Consider the following 22,126-nt stretch of genomic DNA (forward strand, 5'->3'; position numbering starts at 1 on the left):
TAGTCAGTATGCTAGTAAATGTGTTTTACATGGTTGCTTGCAGTCATAGTCTCAGAATTCTCACTTCAGCTAGAAATGCAACCATCTCTCTGGCACACACTGAAGTTTAGCCACTGCTTGTAAACTATTGTAAGGAAAGGCCCAAGTTCATGTTCAGTGTCTATGACCTGGAGAAAGTGACCTATATGTGTGCCTACCAGGGCAGCCTCTCGTGTGACCTAAATCTATTGATTTGATGTGAAAATAATTATGTCATACCTTAAAATAAAAGATTGTTTTTTCATCATAAACTGTTGCTGTGTGTGATGGATAAGGATTTTGCAACTAAAAATTATTTCTGAACGTTGGTGCCTATGTGGCATTAATTCTGTAGTTGACTCTGAGGCGTAAATGGGAGGTCACTTCAGCAGAACCAATATAAAAATATCTGCTTCAGCTCGAGTTGGCATCACTCTGGGGTATGGCGGTGTCTGGTAATCATCACCATGAGGACAGTTTGATGTTTGTTCCACGATTGAACATTCTCATTGTATAAACTTGAGGATTAATAAAACCAAATTCAGCTACTGACCAAGTTCAGACCCAGAAGGAAGCAACGTGTCCACTGTGGGGTGTGACTGGTCTCTAGCCCATAGTATAGCACAACGTCCTAAACCAAGCATGTTTATGGGTGCTGGATGGCGCTTAACACCATGATACTGATAAAAATCATTAATAAAAATACATGCCACTTTATAATTGTGCTTTTTTTATAGGTTTTAAAGCATTTTTGCACACTGTTAGGTCTTTTTGTATTCTGGAGGCATTGTTTTATTTGTTCAAGATCCCAAACTTTTAGACTTTCCAGGGTCCTTCTGAGCTCAGACCCTTGCCCCAGATCTGTCAGGCCTGCGTCAGGAACCATTCCCGTTGCTGGCCTTGCATCCCTTCACCCCGGGATGGGGTCAGACCTGGGTGGAGTACAGTAAATGTCAGTCCTCCGCAAGCCAGAAAAACATTTGATCCAAGCCCAGAGGCCACCTGCTCCCCTCGTGCACACCTGTAGCAGCCAGTCCCTGTTATCTCCTGGTCAGGACCTTTCGAGTGGGACGTCCCTCCTGAGCTGTGGGGCCTGCAGGAGCCTCGAGGATGTGATTATCTGACTTAGAAGTTCAAAAGCCAGATTCAGGTACTGCTTCCATAAGACCTTTCCTCAGTCTATCAGTGTGGAGGAACTTTCGCATCGTGCATTTTTGTGACCCTACATGAAATCACCTGCTGCACACAGCCTCTTTCCCTTTCTAAAGCTCAGCGTAGACTCTGCCGTGTCCTCTGTGGACGGCTCCTTTTCCATATCCTAACAGGCCTGTATCTTTGCTCGCTTTGCGCTTCCTACTCCAGGACTTTTTCTTTAGCCCACAATTTGACCGAAGTCTTTTTTTCTTGACTATCCCTACGGCAGCTTCTCACTCAAATGTGTTTTTAGGGTTCCTTTTTGTTTTTAATTGCTAAGACTCTTGCTAGAGCTGTTTGTCCACCTATATACTAAAATACACCTCTTTTTTTAAATTGGGTTATTTGCTTTTTTATTATGGAGTTGTAAGAGTTCTTTATATAATCTAAATACAAGTCCTTTATCAGTTACATAATTTGAAAATATTTTCTCCCATTCCATAGATTGGCTTTTTCTTTATTTTATTTTAATTTTTTATTTAAAATATTACAAATGTCCCTTTATCTCCCCAATGACCCGTTCCACCCCGTCCCGCCCCCCTCCCCAGTCCCTCTCCACACCATTGTCCGCGTCCTTGGGTTGTTCATATATGCATATATATATATATATATTTTTCTATATATATATATTTTTTTAATTTTATTATTGTTTAAAATATTACAGATGTCCCTTTTTCTCCCCAATGACCCGTTCCACCCCGTTCCTTCCCCCTCCCCAGTCCCTCTCCCCACCATTGTCCATGTCCTTGGGTTGTGCATATGTGCATATAAATTCTTTGGTTACTCTCTCCCCCTCCACCCACCCGCCCTCCTCCATCCCTCTGACAATATACACCTCTTTTAATTGGACTATGTTCTATTTGACTATAAAAAGTCACTTTGTTCTTTATAAAAATGTTGCACTTTATAGAAGGTGTGTTCTTTGAACCTCTCTATTTTGTGAGATTAGCTGGATTGACCTTATAGTATTAAAAATCAACTTAATTCTTTGTTACTATTTATTTTTTACAGCATCAATAATATTTTATGTGAAAATTCACTGAGCAGACTTGGTATTTTCAAGTAGTATCACACCCCGAACACTAACAATTGAGACATGTATGTGTTTGAGAGATGGTCATGGGGCTGGGGGAATTCACAAGAATGGCTTATTGCCGGATGTGTTGAGATATTTTAACCTGAATTTTTGGTGCTTGAGGAGTGATTTTGAGAAATTTACTGTTAGAATTAGATGTTGCTGCATAGATAGAACAGAAAATCCAAAATTATAATGGCTTAAATGAGAGAGAAGTTTAATTCTGTTCTACATAAAATTCCAGAAATGGGCTCCAGGGCTGATGTGGCAGTTCCGTGGTGGTATCACGCTACCAGGCTCCTATCTTTCAGCTCTTCCATTCTCAGTGTTGATTTCTGTCCTTCTGTTTCAAAATGACTGCTGGAGCTCCAAGCCATCTTTCTTCAGAAACACACACATCACTTTACATCCTGTTTGCTTGCCAGCACCTAGCAGTGGCGTTATGAACAGATTTTAAGTGGAAGAAAGACATAAGCAATTGGATGCGCGTGGTAGTGGTGGTGGTCATGCAGGTTGGTCCACGAAAACCCCCATGTTTCTGCCCAGGCAGTGGGCCGGGTGGGATTCTGGTCTCTTGGATGGGAACACAGGAAGAAGAATGGGTTTAGGTAGATGGGAAAGGGAGCAGTGGGCGCACTTGGGAAAATGTTGAATTTGAAATGTCCAAGGGATGTCCATGTTGGGTCAGTGGTATTGTGCGCAGAAGTCTGAGGCTTAGGAAATGACTCAGAAGCTGTAGGCATTAGACAGAGGAATGATCAGCATCCCAAGAGGCTCTTAAAACTGTGCACGTGGGTACCTCTTCCAGGAAAAGCAAGATGACTGTGAAGATGTGGACCCGAGGGTGATGCCTCCATGAACTTTTGAAGGAAGTCATGGACAGAAGAATGGGCTTGGGTCGGGCCTGAAAATGAGAAAGACAGGTCTGGGGATAGTAAAAGGGAAGCAACAGCTGTGTTTTCTTTAGCTTCACTTTCACCATCAGACTCTTGTTGATATTCTGAAAATGTTGCAAAGATTTTAACTTCAGAGACGGTCAGGCAGGATATAATCTGAAGGGATCCACAAGACCACACCCTGGCTTGAGAGGAGCACTGATGTCTTTATTTTCCTATTCGATTGTTGTAAGTTTTCTCGTGTAAAGTTATCATCCCCATTTTCTGCCACCCTGGCTTGCAACCCAAGCAACTGTTTTTGGTTCTGGCCTGGATTTCATGGCATCATGTCTCCTGAGAGGTTAGGGTTTTTGATGGGGTGAGTGCTCTGTTGATCCTACAATCTAAGCCTCTTTGCTCTCAGGTAGTCAGAATACACAGAGAAGGTGATGACTGTTTAAAAAAAAAATAATGACTGTCTTGTCTCCAGCCTTGAAACATTCCTACGTGACATTCTCTTTTACTGCTACTATCGCAGACTAAAGAGCCTGATGAATCTTTGCTGCGTCATTTAGGCCTGAGTCACGTTCTCATGTGGCAGTAGGAACTGAGTCGCCGGTTGAGTACGTTCATCTAAGCTTCTAGACGGGGCCAGCAGACTTCTTGAAGGACCAGACAGAAACTATGTCAGGCTTTGCCAGCCAGACATTTCCTGTCACAAGACTCAACTCTTCAGCACGAAAGCAGCTGCATTATGTAAATGAAGGGGCCTGACTGTGTTCCAATTAAACTTTGTTTTCAAAAACTGGTGGCCCAGTTTGCTGACCCCCCTGCTCCAGAAGAAAGCGAAATTCTAAGAAACCATCTGACAAAATTGTGAAAATAGTCGATTTTTCTTTTTCATTTCCAGAACTAAAATCATCTAGCTAATTTTGTTTTTAACATTGACTTATTTGTATAATAATTTTTTATACGTGTAACGACACTTTTGGAGGACAGTTGCAAAGTATGATATTTGATTCCCCGTTTCTATTTTGTTTTCTCCCGTGTGGTCTTGATGGCATTCTGGACTGTCAAGATTCTCCCAAATGTCTCAGTCCCTATCTCTCAAATCAGCCCTGAAATTCTAGTGAGCCTTGATTTCCAAACTGAGCTGTGGGTTTGCTTTCATCACCGACAATGTGCACCCTGACGGCTGTGGGGTTCACAGACTAGAATCTGTGGCTGAGAGAAAGCTTAGATGCTCGCATCACTAGAGAGCTTTCATGCCTTTTACTCGCCAGCAGGTTCCATCTTCTTTTTAGCAGTTTTTTCTCATTTGTATTGAAAAGGCAAATTTTTGCCAAAATAATTGTAATTCCTCCTTTGTGTTCGTGTAGAAGCGGCCTTTGGGTCCCCGGGGCGCCGCAGGTGTTGCTGTAACGCATGATGCACCTTTAGCCAGTGGACGTCTCACTGCTGTCGAGTGGTATTTATCTGTTTGACCTTTTGCTCGCCTCATGACTTACAGGAAATTAAATACTTCTGCTCTCGCAAAAGGTCCTTTGAAGTTAGAGTGACTGGGGGAACTGAGAAGACCTGACTGGGTTTGGGGAATCCTGTGAATCCTATGTCGTCATCACCTACAAAAGTCAAATTTCAGGAGACTGTTTTGCCTGACTGAGAGGACGGTTCAGATTTTAGGATGGTCTACTTTCAAAGCTACGGTATAAACGGAATAAAACTATGTGTATAAGGAAGGCGAGGTCAGTTGATAAAATGTTTAATTTGCCACCGATCTTCAGGATGTAATGAAGAGCTCAGTGAGAGCTTTGAGTAACTATATTTATTTCTCGGATTTTAATTCAATATGAATTGCAGATCCCATGTTCAAGTTATCACAAACTGAATCATGTGATTTAGAATAAAGAATGTTTACTAAATACTGTGTTTGGTAGTGCTCCCTACCTCTCAGCTGATCAAAGGTATAACTTTAATTTTTCATGTTTAGGATTTGTTCTCACCAGCAACGTATCTATTTATTTGAACCCACTGTTGCAAACATGTAAATAGTTTGGGACATGCAAATTTTTTGTATTGGTATTTATTGCATTAGTATTTTAGACACATGGAATTTTCGAGATGAAATAGCTCAGTTCCTTTGTTTTATAGAAAACCCTTGTAGGTCCAGAGATGTTAGGGACAGGTGTACGGTCCTAAGAGCTAGGGGATGCTCTTCTAACAAAGGTGCTTCTGCCCTTTTGTTCAGCTTAATCTGTATTAGGACTCATGGCAGTGACACAGTAAAACAATTTACCCACTTGATACTACAATAAGTTCACTAGGATTTTCCCCGTTAAAAGAGACTCATGAGTCATAGCTTAGTATTGCCCTCCACGCTTTTATTCTGTTCTTTCCTTGCATCTCAGCGTCATATGGAATCTGTGGTCCCTTTGCCAGTCTGAGGCTGCTGTGTGTTTTGAAATCTCTTGCCCCACACTGATGCCTAGTGTCAGCCAGGAAATGTTGTAATTTGTAACAGAGTAGGAAGTGGTGGGAGTGCAAGGTGGCTGGCGGGAACGGGGAACGGAGCCCTCAGAATCTCTACTGAAGTTGAATTTTGCCAGCTTAGGTGAGTCAGATAAACTTGATCACATTAAACACACCTTTCACGTCCACCTTCTGTTTACATGGGCAATGCGTTTGCCTTCGCCTTTCTCGTTGAGACAGTGCACCTCTCCTCAGAGGCAGCTGTCACCACTCTGGGATTACTTCAGACTCACGCTGTCACTGCTGTATTCCATTTGGCAATGTCCTAGAGATCAGAGGACATTTACTGACGGTAAACTGCAGGCACCCGCGTGGTTGAGAGCACAGGGTAGGACCCTTGCTCTACTAAGCAGAGGGAATTTGCACCTGATCAAGCGAATCTTGGTGTCTGTTATTGACATCTGAGGTTCCACTTGTTCCTTATTTATCTGGCATCAGCATGACTTTCCACCCTTGCCATTCAGCACCCCATTTTTAGCAGCCCCACCTTTGGTCTTCATCTTAGAAAGTGCACAAAACATTTGCGGGACATCCAAGGAGAGCCCCAAAAGCCTCATTAGGAAACATTTGGGCCCCTGCCTATGTCTTTTGCAAAATAAAGGAACTTTCTGCTGTAGAGGACTTGTTAAAATTGTTTAAGCCACACTCAGGATCCAACCCACAGGCTAGCATTTGCTGTTACTTTTTTTTATTTTAATTTTATTTTTGTTTAAAATATTACAGATGTCCCTCTTTCTCCCCAATGACCCATTCCACCCCATCCCATCCCCCTCCCCAGTCCCTCTCCCCACCATTGTCCTGTCCTTGGGTTGTGCATATGTGCATATAAATTCTTTGGTTACTCTCTCCCCCTCCACCACCTGCCCTCCTCCATCCCTCTGACATTCGTCAGTCTCATCTATGCTTCCATGTCACTGAATCTGTTCTGTTCATCGGTTTATTAAGTTCTTTAGATTCCACGTGTAAGCGAGATCATGTGATATTTGTCTTTCGCTGCCTGGTGCTGTTACTTTTGACATGTTTAAGAGGTATTCCTGCACTCAGAGCCGGCCTTGTTTTACATTGGGTACCCTGGGTCTAACAGTGCCTGGACATTTGTGGCCCTTCTGAAATAGATGCATAAGTGAATTTGAGTGCCCAATTCAATCTACCTGAATATATACATTATTACTGCACATTTGTATGAAGACTAAAAACTATAGACCAAAGAAGTACAAGTCTAAACACTTATATAACAAGTGAAATAACCAAGCCTCGGGGAGTGAAGCCTGGCTTGTTTAACCTAAGCAGCTAACAGTGGCTATGGTGAGACTCAAGCCCAAGTTTAACAGATATTGTTTAAGATTTCAGTTCACAAAAGCAGGGACAGCAGATGGTGGTAGTTCCTTCTCCAAGGAGAGCGATTCAGTGATTGCACGGCTTGAGCACCCCGATAGAGGGATGCCGTTGGGGCATTAAATAGGTACCCTGTTTTAAGTTCCGCATGTTGGGATAGTATTTAGCACTTGGTCACCAGGCTGTGTTCCAAGGTGATATTGGTGTGGTTTAAAATGCAGTGCCACACTCCCCAGTCCTGGTTCCCTGATTCCAAGAAAAGAGCTCATGGATCTGGGCACTTGGGATTTCTTTACTTGCTTTTTTGAAGCCTATAGGAAAAAACAGGGAAGTGGCTGACTTCTCTCTAGAATTTTATGCTAAAGTTGAGGAAGGATATCTGGTAATTCTCTACTTTGTGTTTGAACATACTACTTAATAGCTGTAGGGGAAAAATAAAATATCCTCAGGGGAAAGGTCTATTGATATTTCCATTTTCAAACTGTTGAACTCCAAACAGGTGGAATGAACGGGCAAAACAGCATTGTGCCTGGTCCCTCGCCGCAACCTCTAAATTTTCCTAAAGCAAACAAGATGGAAATAGAGCCCGGCCGGGCGTGGCTCAGCGGTTGAGCGTCGACCTAGGATCCAGGCGATCAGGGTTCGATTCCCGGTCAGGGCACATGCCCGGGTTGTGGGCTCGATCAATGACTCTCTCATCATTGATGTTTCTGTCTCTCTCTCTCCCTCTCCTTTCCTCTCTCTGAGATCAATAAACATATATTTTAAAAAAAAAAAAGATGGAAATAGAGTTTGGAAAATACTCTCTTTTTCCCAAAAGGTTGCTTTCAACGTGTGTTCTCCCTTTTGATTTTTGGTGTAATGTTTTTTCATATATGCTGGGCTCACTTAGCATTTGGCGTTTCTGTTATCATTCATCGTTTCCCTAAATGAGCTCTTTGTTCACACCATTGTAAGAACTTGCCCATTTAGTAACATTTACTTCCCTTTAAAACCTACAGATTGTATAGTGGATATTACAATCTTTAATCTAATCTAGGATTTGGATACTTAGGGAAAGTGTTTTGATTATAATTGAATCAGTTTCCATTTGTTTGCCTGTTTTGAATATAGTAATTTGTTCCACCTATGTGTTTATTTAGTCTTGAAATTCAGATTTATTCTCTATTACATATTAATAGGACTGAGAAATGGTTTTAGGTAAAGAAAGGTCAATGAAAATTTACCGAAGACTGTGTCATGAGCTGGTATAGCCTTTCCTGCAAATACTCCATTTAAAGCTTCATTTAATGCTCCATTTAATGCTTCTTTTTTCTTTTATAGGTGAAATTGAGTTTGCTGGGCTAACCTCCCTGCCCAAGTTCACATAGCTGAACTTGGCCTACTGGCCCCATTGCCCATATGCTTTCTCCCACAGAGTATATTGGATCAGGGCTCAAGATTCATTGGCAAGCCATCAAAGTTCCATTTGAACTAAAAGAGAAAAACCTGTTTTCTGAAATGTGAACTCTAATTACATAAAATGGATGCTCCTGAAAACAGTATTATCTCGCAGGGCGGGCTGTAAACCTTGAATAACAATTGAAGCCTCACATTATACAAAAAGGGGGTTTACAGAGGCAAATAGCCACTGTACTGTGTTTCCCCCACCAGCAGCCCAAGTTGCCAGAGCAACAAGGTTACCTAAGGCCTGGTGTAGGCACGGGGGCTTCTCTGTAGCTGATGTAACTGCTCTTTGGTCAGGAGACTTGCTCCCCTGTTCAGCCTGCTGGTGTGGTGCCCCTTCCTTGGCTAAATAATGGCACTAGTGAGAGGGCTGGGTGGGGAAGTAGGGGGGAGGGTGGGAGAGAGGCAGTGGGGGCAGTTGGCTGCTGGAGACTGTCTGGGAGGAAGAATAAGCCCTGATAGTTCTAACATGTTTGTGATTCTGGTAGCAAAGAACTCAAAGACCAAATGGCTCAGTAGTTGATAAGATTTCACTGGGCTTCTGCCCACCTTTACCTCCAGGTCCCACACAGAAGGGTTTCTTCCATGCTTGTTTTCAGCTTTGTCACCACCAGTAACCACATGGGTTTTTAGGTGTTTTGTTTTTTTTATGCTGTTACAGATAATGCGAAAACATTAACTGACTCAATGTCCCTGCAAACTCCATGTGTTTGTATTTCTCAGAGTGGTTCCTGAGCCAATGGCCTCACCTTTACCTGGTGAACTTATTAAAAAATAGATTCTTAGGACCTGCTCTAGACTCAATAATTAATCTCTGAAAGGAAACCCCTGATCTGCAATATTAACAAGCTTTTCAGGTGATTCCTGTATACATGAATTTCACTGCTACTTTTTCACACATTATATCAAAATATTGACAAATAAGAAAGTATGACTGACTTTACTCTAGGTCGTATCATGAATAAGGGGCAGATTGGTATTACATTCCAGTTGCTTCTGTTAGAAGAGCCCCGGCCGGTGTGGCTCAGTTGGTTGGAGCATTGTCCTCTACACAGAAAGGTTTTGGGTTCAATTCCCAGACAGGGCACATACGTAGGTTGCAGGTTCGGTCCCTGGTTAGGGCACTTACGAGAGCAACCAATCGATGTTTCTCTTACATCCATGTTTCTCTCTCTCTCCCCCTCTCCCTCTATAAATCAATAGAAACATCCTTGGGTGAGAATTAAAAAATAAAAATAGTAAAGATATGTATTGAGTTTTTACCATACGGGGTCTGGAGATAAAAGACATAGTCTTTTTTCTCTAGGGAGTCCAAGGTTAGGAAGGAATACCTCTCAGTTGTGTTTTAAAATCTCATAGAGCTCTAGGATTCAAGCATTCAATGCTTCATCGTTGCTAAATGCCTCATTAATAAGCCAGATGCTTAAATTTTAAGAAACCAAAAATCTGGAGAGGAGTATGAACATGGACAGCTGGGAGTGAAGTGTTTGGTTAAGAAATTTTGAGAGATATATTTGGATTTGTAAGGAGGGGCTGACTTTCAAAGGACATTGAATGTTACACTGTGTTGCTGAAACTCAGCATTGCAGTTAAGTAATCCCCTGAAGACAGACACAGCACATACTACTCACCTGTGTATTTAATACATTCTTTCTTAATTCAGCAAATGTTTACTGAACCCCTATTTGTGTTAAGCATAACACCAAGAAAAATGCAATTTAAAAAAAAAAATCAAGGACATGTATCAAGACTTTTAGAATGGTTTTCCTTGAAAATTATTAAAATATGAAATAGCTTTAGGACTGGAAATACTATACTTGTTATTGGTGCCCCAAAAAGATACATTAAAATGTCAATATGTGACCATTTTAGGTGGTCATATAAAGTGTGAATTAGCCCTTTAGGACTGGAGATAGAAATTGCTTGAAATAAAATTGCAGTTATTTCCCGTATAGGTGGGCCCCCTCCCTTCTCCTTGGCCAATTTGTCTTTTGTCGGGTGGGCTACACTGTGCAAGTCTGTTATGGCTCCAAGGCCATGATGGTCTGTCTAGTCCATTAATGAGCAGAGAAAATATCTCAACTGCTAGAAGTTTTTCTCTGTGCTTTATTTTAATTCTGTCTTGAGACTTCTAAATTGCGGTGATAAGACACATTAGTTTCCTGGGTCTGTGGAAGAGAGAAAGGTTCAGAGGTGATCTCAGCAGCTTGCATTTCCTGAGCTGGTTGTGGTTCACTTACTAGCTTTATTGACTAAAAGACCAGATGATTCATATAAAGTCATATGTTAGACTGCTGCAGCCATGGCTTTTGAAAGGACTCCCTGTTAAGTACAAATAAATAATGATGTGAATGCACAGAAGACTCTAAAAGCATATTAGACTATTGATGAGAATGAATAATACATGTTTTCTGATAGCACTGGCTTCATGTGACAGGATATTTTAAATGGGGGGGGGACCCCTCTGCATAGGTCTGCCTGCATTCAGTCTACCTTTATAGTCAAAGACAAACTTAACTGCCATATTTAGAGCAGCAGCATCAATTCAGAGTTTTATGGTTAAAACTTGCAGAATCAATCAGGAGATATATTTTGAAAAATTGGTTTCAATAATTTGCACATAGTAACTTTAAAGAAAAATATCTTGTTAATTTGATTGTAGCGATGTCTACCTTCTCATCTTTATGTGATGGGTCCTCTGCCGTGGAATTTGCCATCTGCATGATCCCTGGAACTTGGCCATGTATCATTCAATGGAATGGAAATTTCAGCTATAATTTAGCATGCATATTTCTCCTGCTAAGTGAAAGCTGAGTTTACATAACTCAGTTTATAGTCCTGGTTGTATTGACTCTTCCAAGTTTATAATTTGGAAATTGCATGTTTCAGAGTCTTCAGTGTTTATCAAGAACTCATCGTGTACTAATAACCATGAAACGAAATCTTTGTTCTGAGGTCATCAGATATACGTTGAATAAATCTGAAGAAAGGCTTTTGGTCAGCGTTCAGGCGAGGCTAGATTTATTTTACTGCTATAATTCCCAATAGAGTACAACAGAATATAAGAGGGTTAAGCAATAAAGATAACAGATAAACAACCCGAGATGGATGGCTTATCTAGGACAAGACCAGATTGCATAATAAGGAAAGTAACAAGGAAAATAGAGGAGTTTTTAAAAAGTAAGGGTCTCTTTCTATTTACAAGGAGAACCCATGGCTAGATACCTGTGCTTTCCCTTGTCTCTTAAACCCTTTCGTAACGCAGTGAGCCTGTTTGCTTTAATTTCGCACATCCAACTGTTTCACAGTAAGACCTCTCCACGTTTAGTGGTCACTATATTAATGCTTTAACATTTTAGTTTATGAAATGTGTTCTTTTCCTCTCAGTACTTGAGAAATCTTGTGTTGTAATATGAAAGAAACTGAGAAGATAAATGACTGGACAAATAAAGACCTAAAATACTGAAAGATGAACTAGTACAAAGACACAGGATCTCACATTTACTCTAGTGAGGTCTTGTTGAGCCTTTGGTCTGGGATAATTCAGGTGTGACCATATCCACCTGGAAGAGTGATGCCGGTGTGGAGTCTGGGAACAACCCGTGGATTTGGAATTTACCCCGCTCTTTCTCTCGCTCCCCCATCTTAATTTTGATGTACTTTCCGAGTCTTCCGGAACCCTGACTTTTGCCTTCAGTTTGCCTGCACTCTTCTTTTATGTCAACCATTGTGAATGTCCTTTCTGGCTCTTCATATGCTCGTTGAGCCTTTCCAAGGACAGGCATGTCCTCGCTCCTCCATCTGAGTCCCCGTAGGGCCAGTAGTTGACAACTCATCACCAGATCAGATTGCACAATTCCTGTTCTTATCTGTCTTAGCCTTTTGCAGCAGCATATAACTTCTTCGAGCTTTCTAAAGTTCTCTCTTTTGATTTCTGAGACACATTTTTTCCCTTTTAACTCCTTTAAGACCTGTTTTTCTGCTTTCTGCCACCTGAATACATTCCATTAGGTAAACTTTATAGATGGACCTTGCATCATCTCTTCCTCCAGGTTAATGTGTCCTTGCCTATCTCCTAAATATAAACAGGATTTTCTTATAATCTTGACTAGACCCTTCCCGTTGGTTCACTCTGACATAAACACTTCCCACTTCCCCATCTTCATCTGTAGACAGCTTAGTGATCTTTTCAGGCACTTTACCTTGATGGTTAACAGACCTCACTCAAGAGCCAGAGTGCCTTGGTTCACCCCACATCTCCAGGCTACTAGTTGAATGATCTTGGGTGAGTTATTTACCTCCAACATTCTTTAGTTCCCTCACAGTGAAGTGGAGATAGTGACAATTCCTTCCTCATAGGACTGATGAGACAGTGAGCTAAACATGTGAAGACTAAATAGTAAGACAGTCCTAGGCAGAGTGAGTACTGTGCGTATTAGCACTATTGCTACCATCTCAAAACTCCACCTTCTCTAGAAAACTTTTTCCAGATCCCCTGAATCCAACTAAAGGCCATCTCTTCTGGGAAAACTCTATTGTTTTTCACTCGATTATGACACTTAACTGACTCTCATTTTAATTGTATCTGTATGTCTTATTCCTCCTGCCAGACTGGAGCAGGGTTTTTTTTGCTCAGTTACATCCCCTGTCATTGCCTATATTTAGTACCCAGTTCAAAAAAGTTCTTTTTCCACTAAGATCAAGTCTATTTTTCTAGAATAATTTGTGAGCATCTAAGTTCTTGAGGCCACTCTGCATGTTGAATTTTGATGAGAGATCCCCAAAGACACTTTGACAGTGCTTCTGGAGGCCTAACCTGGACTTCCATGAGGGAGAAAGAAGAAGGAGTCACTTCTGATTAATCTTTTACTGTATTGGAGGGCTTTCTGGCCTTGGAGATCCAAGTCATCTTAATGGAACTTTTTTGGAAAAATTGGGTTTTAGAAGTGTGAGTGTGCGTGCCCTCTTTTCCAAATATTTCTTAACACATTTCTACAGTACATTTTTTACAATGCTGAGTGAACATTCTTATTGTGACAAGGGAATACATTGTCTTGAAAATGTTTCCTCTACCATTTTACTCATGGTATTTAATAGGTGTGCTTCAAAATCTTAGACATGGATTGACAATTCTCTCCCCCAAGGACAGTCTCACCTCCTAATGTTGGTGATGTTACAGTTGCTGAGTAGAAGCTCCAACTGAATCAGACGCTGAGAACAATAAGCCTAACAATGGGAATTATCGCCAGGCATTGATAAAACCTGACAGCCAATCATTGTGACTGAGCACATCCTGGTCAGAACACCAGAAATACACATGGGCTACATTATCTTTATTTTGCTTTCCTCCTTCAGAATAAACATCTCGGCCATTTAAAAGAAAAAGCCAGACATTTGTTGAAAATAGAAATTGTTGAACATAACCAAATGTTTTAATTTTTCCTCTGTTTTATTGAAAATATTTTTAAATTTGTTGATTTTCCTCGTGAAAATAATCTGTGTAAATTCTTTTCTTAAGGTAAAAAAAGGTTCTTTTCCTTTTTCTTACCTCAACATGTGCTTCAGCTAGGTTTGATCAATAACATGGATTCTTTTGGCCTGAAAATTGTAAATCCAGCTTGTCTGGTGATGAGTTTATCTGCAGATGCAACTCATAAGTCAGTTCTAACTTTATATGTTATCTTAAATGGTCAGTATAGATTGCCTTGTCTATAAACCCATTGACCCTTTGCAGCGATGAATTTGCAGTTGCTGCAGCCACATATGTAAGTGTCAAGAAACACTGATTGGTTCTCAGCATCCTTGTGAGGCAGATACATTTTCTTCGGATTGTAAGATGGAAACAGAATCAAAAGGAGATGACTTCTTGTCTTGATCACATCATGAAGCAACAATCAAACCAGAAATAACATTCCAGTCTCTGACACACACCGTTGGATATTCATGTTGGGTTTTGCTATAAGCTTGCAGTCATCTTCTTTATGATCATCTGTCTGATATCCTTAAGAACTATGTTCTCTTAGTTCTAGATGAAATGGTTAATTAATCCAGGTTTGTATTTTCAGAGAGGAAATTTGGCGCTGAATGGGACCTTGGTGTAATTCAAACTGTCCTGCTTAGAAGTACCTAGGTATTATTAGTGAGAGACAGAAGACATAGAAATAGCACGTGAAGCCATAAACATCGTAACTTTGGGATCATATGGAGAAATTCTGTATCAATCATTTTGTTTTGTTTTATACACCAGTTAATGCACACCAATAATTTTTGTTGTCACAGAATCTTATTGTTGCTCATTGACAGTAACAGAAATGTAAAAATACACTAGTGAGAAATAGAATGTGTTATGGAGTATGTAGTAATTGTAGGCAGAACACAGCGCATATAAGCCCCCATGGTCTTGGGATCATCAATACCTGGAAACTGTCATTATGCAAGGTTGCATTTTTCTGAAGAGGGACAATGCTATAACGGAGGTTGTGTTTTTCATTCAAACACCTGGGTAACACTAACTAATGGACATAACCAACAAAGTGCTGTCAACGCACAGATTCAAAAATTATAGGTGGCGATCACCTACATATCAAAACATATAAAAGTCAATATGTGGGCTGTTAATTACCAATAATTTTGCTTGCTACCAAGATGCAGAAGGCTTCTTTAAAGCTATTTGGATGACTGAGGTCTCTGGGATGCCTGATGGCATGCTATTACTGAGCCCTGCCTCAAAGGACTGAAACCTTAAAGTTGGTGATGACAATGCTAGTGTTGTTTCTCCTACTCAAACTCCCTGTGATCCAACATTTCCCCTCTTATTCCTCACCTACACCCAGCTAGACTATCTAGTAAGTGTTATATTTCAGGGACTAAAGAAAGGAAACAGTAAATGATAGCTCCCAGGAACCTTACATTTCATTGGAAAGCCATAAAAATAGCTTCCATAATGGCTAAGATATTGATTAGACTCTCTGGGTTTGTAGGGCTGTGCCTTCCTATGTCTTAAAATACTGGCAGTTTTCATGACGGAAACCAAAGACAGTGGGGCTGAGCCATGTGTTTTCACTTGGCAGCAGTCAGAGGATTTGAGAACCCCTGTCCCTGGAATGGCCAGAACTCTCTGTCCTCTAAAGAGACTACTTAAGACCAATTCAGCTCAATGGCTCCACTTACCATAGCAACTGGTATCTGCCAAATTGGGTTCCCCTCTCAGCCTTGGGGAAAGGGAAACTATTCTGATGGGCTTCCTGATTCATAAGACAGTTGCTTTAGTTTTGGTGCAGAATGGGCTTGAAATGTCCACCCTGTACTGCTGGATACTCTCATTCTTGTGTGCCTCTGCAGATGCAGAACATGCTTATGGGATAGAATATTTGGCTTCAGTTCCTATAAGTTAAAAATGCAAAAAAAACCACACCCCAAAACAAAAAGGTGGTATCCAGTGGAGAAGTAGATTTTCTGAAGATGCAGTAGAAGGAGGGTGGGGAGACTTGACTCAGCATGAGAAGCTTTCTCTTTCTCTTTTGCTCTCACTCCTTCATGTGAGGGTAATGACTCTTTGTTCTTACTGTGTTTAAAAGTCACCATGACCTGTGCTGATATTCCCAAAGCAAATCTGTTGTCATTTAAAACCTGTAACTGGCCTGGGGCTCTTTTCCAACTTATAAACTCCTGGAAAAATCTTTTAAAATGCTACATTCCAATAGCTGGGTAAAAATGGTGATATGTCCTAGTTTGGTTATTGTATCAGCACATTGCTCAGCACATCAGCATCGGTCTGGGTTTTCTTGCTGGGGTACTCAGTGGTTAGTGAATGACCAAAATGTGGAGAAATGCAAAGGTAGTTATTTCCCTGTAGCTTAGATTTAGGTTTAAATGATATCCAGGGTGTGTTACTAGTTGCTGTGTCTTTTTAACTACGTGTTTTTTTTTTTAACTTAGAAGTTTCAACTTCTAACTTTCTACACCAACTGATTTCTTTCAAAATTAGAAGTACTAGAAATGAGAAAAATAATTAAAATGTGCCTGTCGCTTTCTCTAATTGCTTAAGGATTATGACACAAAGCTGTACCGGCAAATGGGGTGATGAAATGTTTAGGGACAGAGAGTCCCTGAAGCTCTGAATTTCATCATTATCTCGTCACTATCTTGAGTTCTGACTCACCCTAGATCTATACCGACCCTGTCACCCAGGGTGGGTAACAGCCCTGAGATGAGAGCTCAGCCCACTTGCCAGCTTCTTAGTGGAGTTCCCTTTGACCCCCGAGATGGTGCCTCCCTGTCTCACCTAATTTTGTTGGGCTCTGCCTTTTGCTTTTACTGCTCCATGAAGTCAGCTAGAATTTCCATATGGGTAATAGACGGATGCTAAGGGTATACTTACTACCTATGGTACTGTAATGTGTTTAGGGTTAGGATTGTGATATGCAGGAAATGGTTAATAGGTTTTAAAATGTAATTTTAATTTACTCACAGGAGTAGGCAAGGTTTTCACCCATATTGTCTTGGGAAAGAACCAGCTACCTTGCCTTTCCAGGGTTCTAGTGGGTTCTATAAGCCCCCCTTTGATACCTCACCATAACTATCACAAGAAAACTAGCAAAAGGCAGGAGCATTGGTTAACTTTGTGTTTGAAAAACAAACAGGAATGGAAACGCACTTTCTCACTTACAACTGGATTATGTACATCATTTCCCACCCAGAAAGGAATCATAGCTGGGTTTAAAACAAAGAATAGAAAGTGGCCCTAACTGCATTTCAGAAAACCAACTTTAGTAACTCAGATTTTGGGTTTGTGAGCCAGCATGACTTTCGGCCTCTGGGGATAGCTATATAGAATTTCATGCTGGGCATGTCAGAACTCAGCACTCCTGCGTTACATTCACAACATACACTTTGTCTTCTATTCTGTGATCTCTGCGTTGGTGTACGGGTTTCCTTTATGGAACTGGGAGGCGATCCTAAAGGCAGGCCTTTCGCGTTTTCTGTTTCTTAGGTATCTTGACATAAAAGAGCTGAAATTATTTTGACATAACGCCATTTATGGGTACTGGCTAATTAAGAACTCAATTAAAGATTTCTAACTATCATTTAAAATACCGATCTAGTTTATTTTATCTTTATATTTTGACTTATTGCCTTTGTGATTACTTATAGGATCAAGGTATATGGAATTGTATTTTTAGCACATCTGATTGCTCCCCCTTCTAAGGGAGAAATAACCAAAAATTAAGTCAGATAGAGACTGCTGGATACCTGAAGTGGATTATGACCAAAAAAATCACTCCTTTTAAAAAAAAGATATGTAAAAGAAACTCTTTCTTTGATACATAATAAAGGCCTTTCTTGAGAATAGAAACTAGTATTTTAGTCATCTTTCAGCTTGTTGCTTTATTTCCCTCCCCCAACTATTAAAGTCACTCCAGGCAGGAAATTAGCATACAGAGTGGGGAGACAAGTTTTGACTTCAGTCAAAATTCTTCAGATTAGCATTCTCCTACCCAACACCCAGCTTTTAGAATAAATGCAGGTTATTTCACTGTCATGAGTTATAATTTCAAGGAGTATAATGAATAAATAGCAAATTTTCTCTTTTAAATTGGTGATATTTTTAAAAAATGACTGGTCAAAGAGTACTGTAACGTTCTTTCAGGAGTAGACCCTGACCTGGAACCAAATCAGATGGTCCCACCTGTACTTTGTAACCTTCACTGGGGCCCAGGTTGTGGCTCTCTCTCTCTCTCTCTCTCTCGACTTATTTGTGCAGATGAGAGAAGATATTGGACTATTATTTCTGCCAAGCTTCATCAAGAAAAAGCAACCAATTTTCCTCTAAAGAGCAACATTTCAGTGGGTTCCCACTGATACATGATGCCATAAAAATGTATTCGAAGAAGAAAATGCAGTGTCTGTCTAGCCCTGGAAGTGGTTTTGGACTGAATTTATTATTTATAAATTTAAATTATTTATCTGGATTAATGTTGTGGTACCAGAGAAGAAAAATTCAGGATTCAAATACAAAACCATGTTATTATGCCCAATCAAGATGTCATCTAAGAAGCTGGAGACTTAACTTTGAGTTAACAAGGCTCATAATGACCATTGATCTTGTATATCTAGTTTGAATCCTAACCAGAAAATTGATAGTGAAGGACACTTGTATGTTGCTATAGAACTATTTCTTTTAAGCCAAAAACACTTTCAAAAGCAATGAATACAAATCTGATACAACTAACAACCTAAAGGTAACTGGGCACACTGTGCTTTTCATTTCTTGGGGGACAGTCTTCCTTTTGCTGGTCCTACTTAATGAGCAAGACCAAGTCCTGCTTGGCTTTGGTCTTTGAAGATGTATGTGCTTACATGAACATGTATATGAACAGTGGAGTTTGAAAGAAGTTTGTGGTTTGGGATTATTTTCTTGAACTTTGTGATCTGTGCTTATTAGAGCTGTGCCATTTAACACAAGGAAGTCTTGCCTTAGCCGGTTTGGCTCAGTGGTTAAAGTGTCCACTGGTGGACTGAAGGTCCCCAGGTTCGATTTCAGCCAAGGGCACGTACCTCAGTTGCTGGCTTGTCCCCGCCCTGGTGGGGTTCGTGCAGGAGGCAACCAATCTCACATCAGTGTTTCTCTCTCCCTTCCTCTCTCCCACACTCTGAAAAGCAATGGAAAAAATATCCTCTGGTGCGGATTAAAAAAATAACAAAAAATAAAAACAAAAACACCTATGAAATCTTTTGCTAGCTATGCTATGATCTGAAGTGGCTGCTCATGCCATTCAGTACACGCCTTCCATCCTGGGCATTGGAGGGCAGATGAGAAACAAAGACGCTCCCTGTCTCTTTACTATTGACAAGCTTCGTCTTCAATTGCTGAGTCTCTGATCGCAGCTTATGTCCTCAGCTTGCCTGGTTGGACACTATAACTTCGCCCTTTTCTTAAGTGATTCACCGTTTTATTTATAACTGTGGCAAAATACATGTCAAAAATTCACCGTGCTGGTCATGTGAAAGTGTATACGGTTCAGCAGGGTTCCGACCTCTTGGTCAAGTGAAGCCTTTTTTAGTTTTCAGACTTCACCAGCTTCCCCACCCACTCCAGCTGCTGTAACCAAGTCCCATGCACGAAGTGGCTTTTAGGCAGTAGAGACTTATTTCCCACAGTGCTGGAGGCTGGGGGGGCCAGAGCAAGGTGGGCAGACCCCGGCGGAGAGGACCTGCCTCCTGATGCTGGATGGCTGGCTTCTCTTCTCCCCTCCCCTCCTCTCACCCTCCCCTCCCTTCCTCGCCCTCTCCCCTCCACTCCCCCACCTGCTCCTCTCCCCTCCCCTTCTCTCCCCTCCCCCTCCCCTATCCTCTCCCCTCCCTTCCTCTCATCCTCCCCCCTCTCCCTTCCCCTCTCCCCTCCCCCTCTCCCCTCCCCTCCCCTCCCTTTCTCCCCTCCCCTCCCCTCCCTTCCCTTCCCCTCCCTTCCCCTTCTCGCCGTGCCCCCCAAGGGGGCAGTGGAGCCCTGGGGTGCCTTCCAGGGGAGCACTCATCCCCTGCACGCGGGGAGGGCCCCTCTGGGTGGCCTCGTGGCTCCCGGAGGCCCCACCTCCGAATGCCGCCCCCTGGCGGGTGGGGGTCGGGCCGGGCGCTGGGGGCGCGGAGCCGGAGCGGAGCGCGCAGTAACCGGTTCTGTGTTCTTTTTGTGCCGCGCTGCAGAGCTCCGAGATGGGCGGCAAGCTGAGCAAGAAGAAGAAGGGGTACAACGTGAACGATGAGAAGGCCAAGGACAAGGACAAGAAGGCCGAAGGGGCGGGCACAGAGGAGGAGGGAACCCCCAAGGAGACCGAGCCCCCGGCGGCCCCCGCGGTGAAGGACGCGCAGGGGGCGAAGCCGGGGCCGGACGCGCAAGACGCGGCCCGCAAGCCCGCCGACCCCGAGGGCGAGAAGGACGCGGGCGCCCCGGCCGACGCCCCGAAGGCGGAGCCCGAGCAGACGGAGGGCGCGGCCGAGGCGAAGCCCGAGCCCCCGAAGGATGCGGAGCCGGCGGCCGCCCCGGGCCCCGCTGCCGGCGACGCCCCCAAGGCCGCTGAGGCCGAGGCCCCCGCGGAACCCGCGGCCGCCAAGGTGGATGACAAGAGCAAGGAGGGAGGGGACCCCGCAAAGACTGAGGCTCCCGCAGCTCCTGCCGCGCAGGAGACGAAAAGTGACGGGGCCCCAGCTTCAGACTCAAAACCCAGCAGCGCCGAGGCGGCCCCGTCGTCCAAGGAGACCCCCGCGGCCACGGAAGCGCCCAGTTCCACGCCCAAGGCGCAGGCCCCCGCAGCCCCCGCAGCCCCCGCAGCCCCCGCAGACGAGGCGCAGCCCGCCGAGGCCCCGGCCGCCAGTTCCGAGCAAAGCTTGGCCGCGAAGGAGTAGCCGGGACAGCCGTGGGAAGATTGCGGCTCCAGCGCGGCCTGTCTCTCTCTCTGTCTCTGTCTCTCTGTCTCTCTCCTACACTAACTTTGTTTCCAATCGGAATAACCGTATGTATTGCCCAAGAGAAAAAGAAAAGAAAACAGAAAACACGTCCCATCGTGGGAGGGAGGGAGGGGGGGCGGGGCGGGGAGAATCCGAATAGTATTTTTGTGGGGAAATATCTAATATACCGTCAGCCAGCTTTACCAAGCAGCCCTGGATTTTAGAGGTCAGCGTCTGAAAGTGCAGGACCCCCTCGCACCCGCACTGCCGCGCCCGCCGCTCAGCCCCGCGCCTCGTCCGCGAGGGGGCTGGGAGCGCGGCGCGGCTCTGCGCGCGGGCGGTCCCGAGGCAATCAGATCTTGACGAAAGCAGTATTTTCTGTGTTTCCTTTTTCATTTGCAGCCTTTCTTATTTTGATATTTTTTCAATGTTTGTGGATGAATGCCAACTTTCAGACAGCCCACTTAGCCTGTCCACATGTATCTCCATGCCAGTACCCCACCCTTCCTCCCCAGGCATTTTTGGGAGTAACAGACATTCTCTCATCCGACTTAGCCTCCCTAGATTTCTCATGACGAGTTAATGCATGTCCGTGGTTGGGTGCACCTGTAGTTCTGTTTATTGGTCAGTGGAAATGAAAAAAAAAATAAAATAAAAAAATGTCTGCGTTCATTGCAGTTCCAGTCTCTCCTCCATTCTGTGTCCCAGACACCAACACGCCACTCATTGGAAAATGGAAAAAAAATAAAAATAAAAAATTACAAAAAAATGTACAATGGATGCATTGAAATTATATGTAATTGTATAAATGGTGCAACAGTAATAAAGTTAAACAATTAAAAAGAAGTAATGATGACCATTGGTTTTCTTTTGCCACCATTTCCTCCTCGGTGATTACCCTCAGTGGAGAACAGAACAGTGCATCCGGCGTTTCCTGGGCTATGTTTGGATAGAAGCATGAGGTGGTATCCTCAAATTTTTATGAACATTATCTGTTTAAGTCACTAGTTGGGTCAGTGCCAGTGAGTTATCTTGGAAGAGGCCAAGCTGAAAACTTCCTGTGCCTGTGGATATGCACCCAGTAGAAATGTGGGTGTGATTGATTTACTTCAAAAGAAATATTTTGAATAAAACAGTTGAAGGACAGTAGATTTGATCATGAAGGTTGGGAAGAAAAGTGATAAGACCTTACAGAAACGTATGTATGGAAGTG

At 42.8% G+C, this 22,126-nt stretch overlaps 1 protein-coding gene across 1 annotated transcript in view; it reads left to right on the plus strand.

Annotated features, from left to right (window-relative positions):
- BASP1 (brain abundant membrane attached signal protein 1) overlaps positions 1–21,759 on the plus strand; it is a 45,316-nt gene extending 23,557 nt beyond the window's left edge. Inside the window, exon 2 of the mRNA XM_081131809.1 lies at positions 20,173–21,759. Coding sequence (XP_080987935.1) covers positions 20,182–20,871 — 690 coding nt within the window. The 5' untranslated portion in view covers positions 20,173–20,181 and the 3' untranslated portion in view covers positions 20,872–21,759. The remainder of the gene's footprint in view (positions 1–20,172) is intronic.
- Positions 21,760–22,126: the final 367 nt, after the last annotated feature.

The sequence above is a fragment of the Miniopterus schreibersii genome, assembly GCF_964146895.1.
Source record: "Miniopterus schreibersii genome assembly, chromosome: 3".
In the NCBI taxonomy this organism is placed as follows: Eukaryota; Metazoa; Chordata; class Mammalia; order Chiroptera; family Miniopteridae; genus Miniopterus; species Miniopterus schreibersii.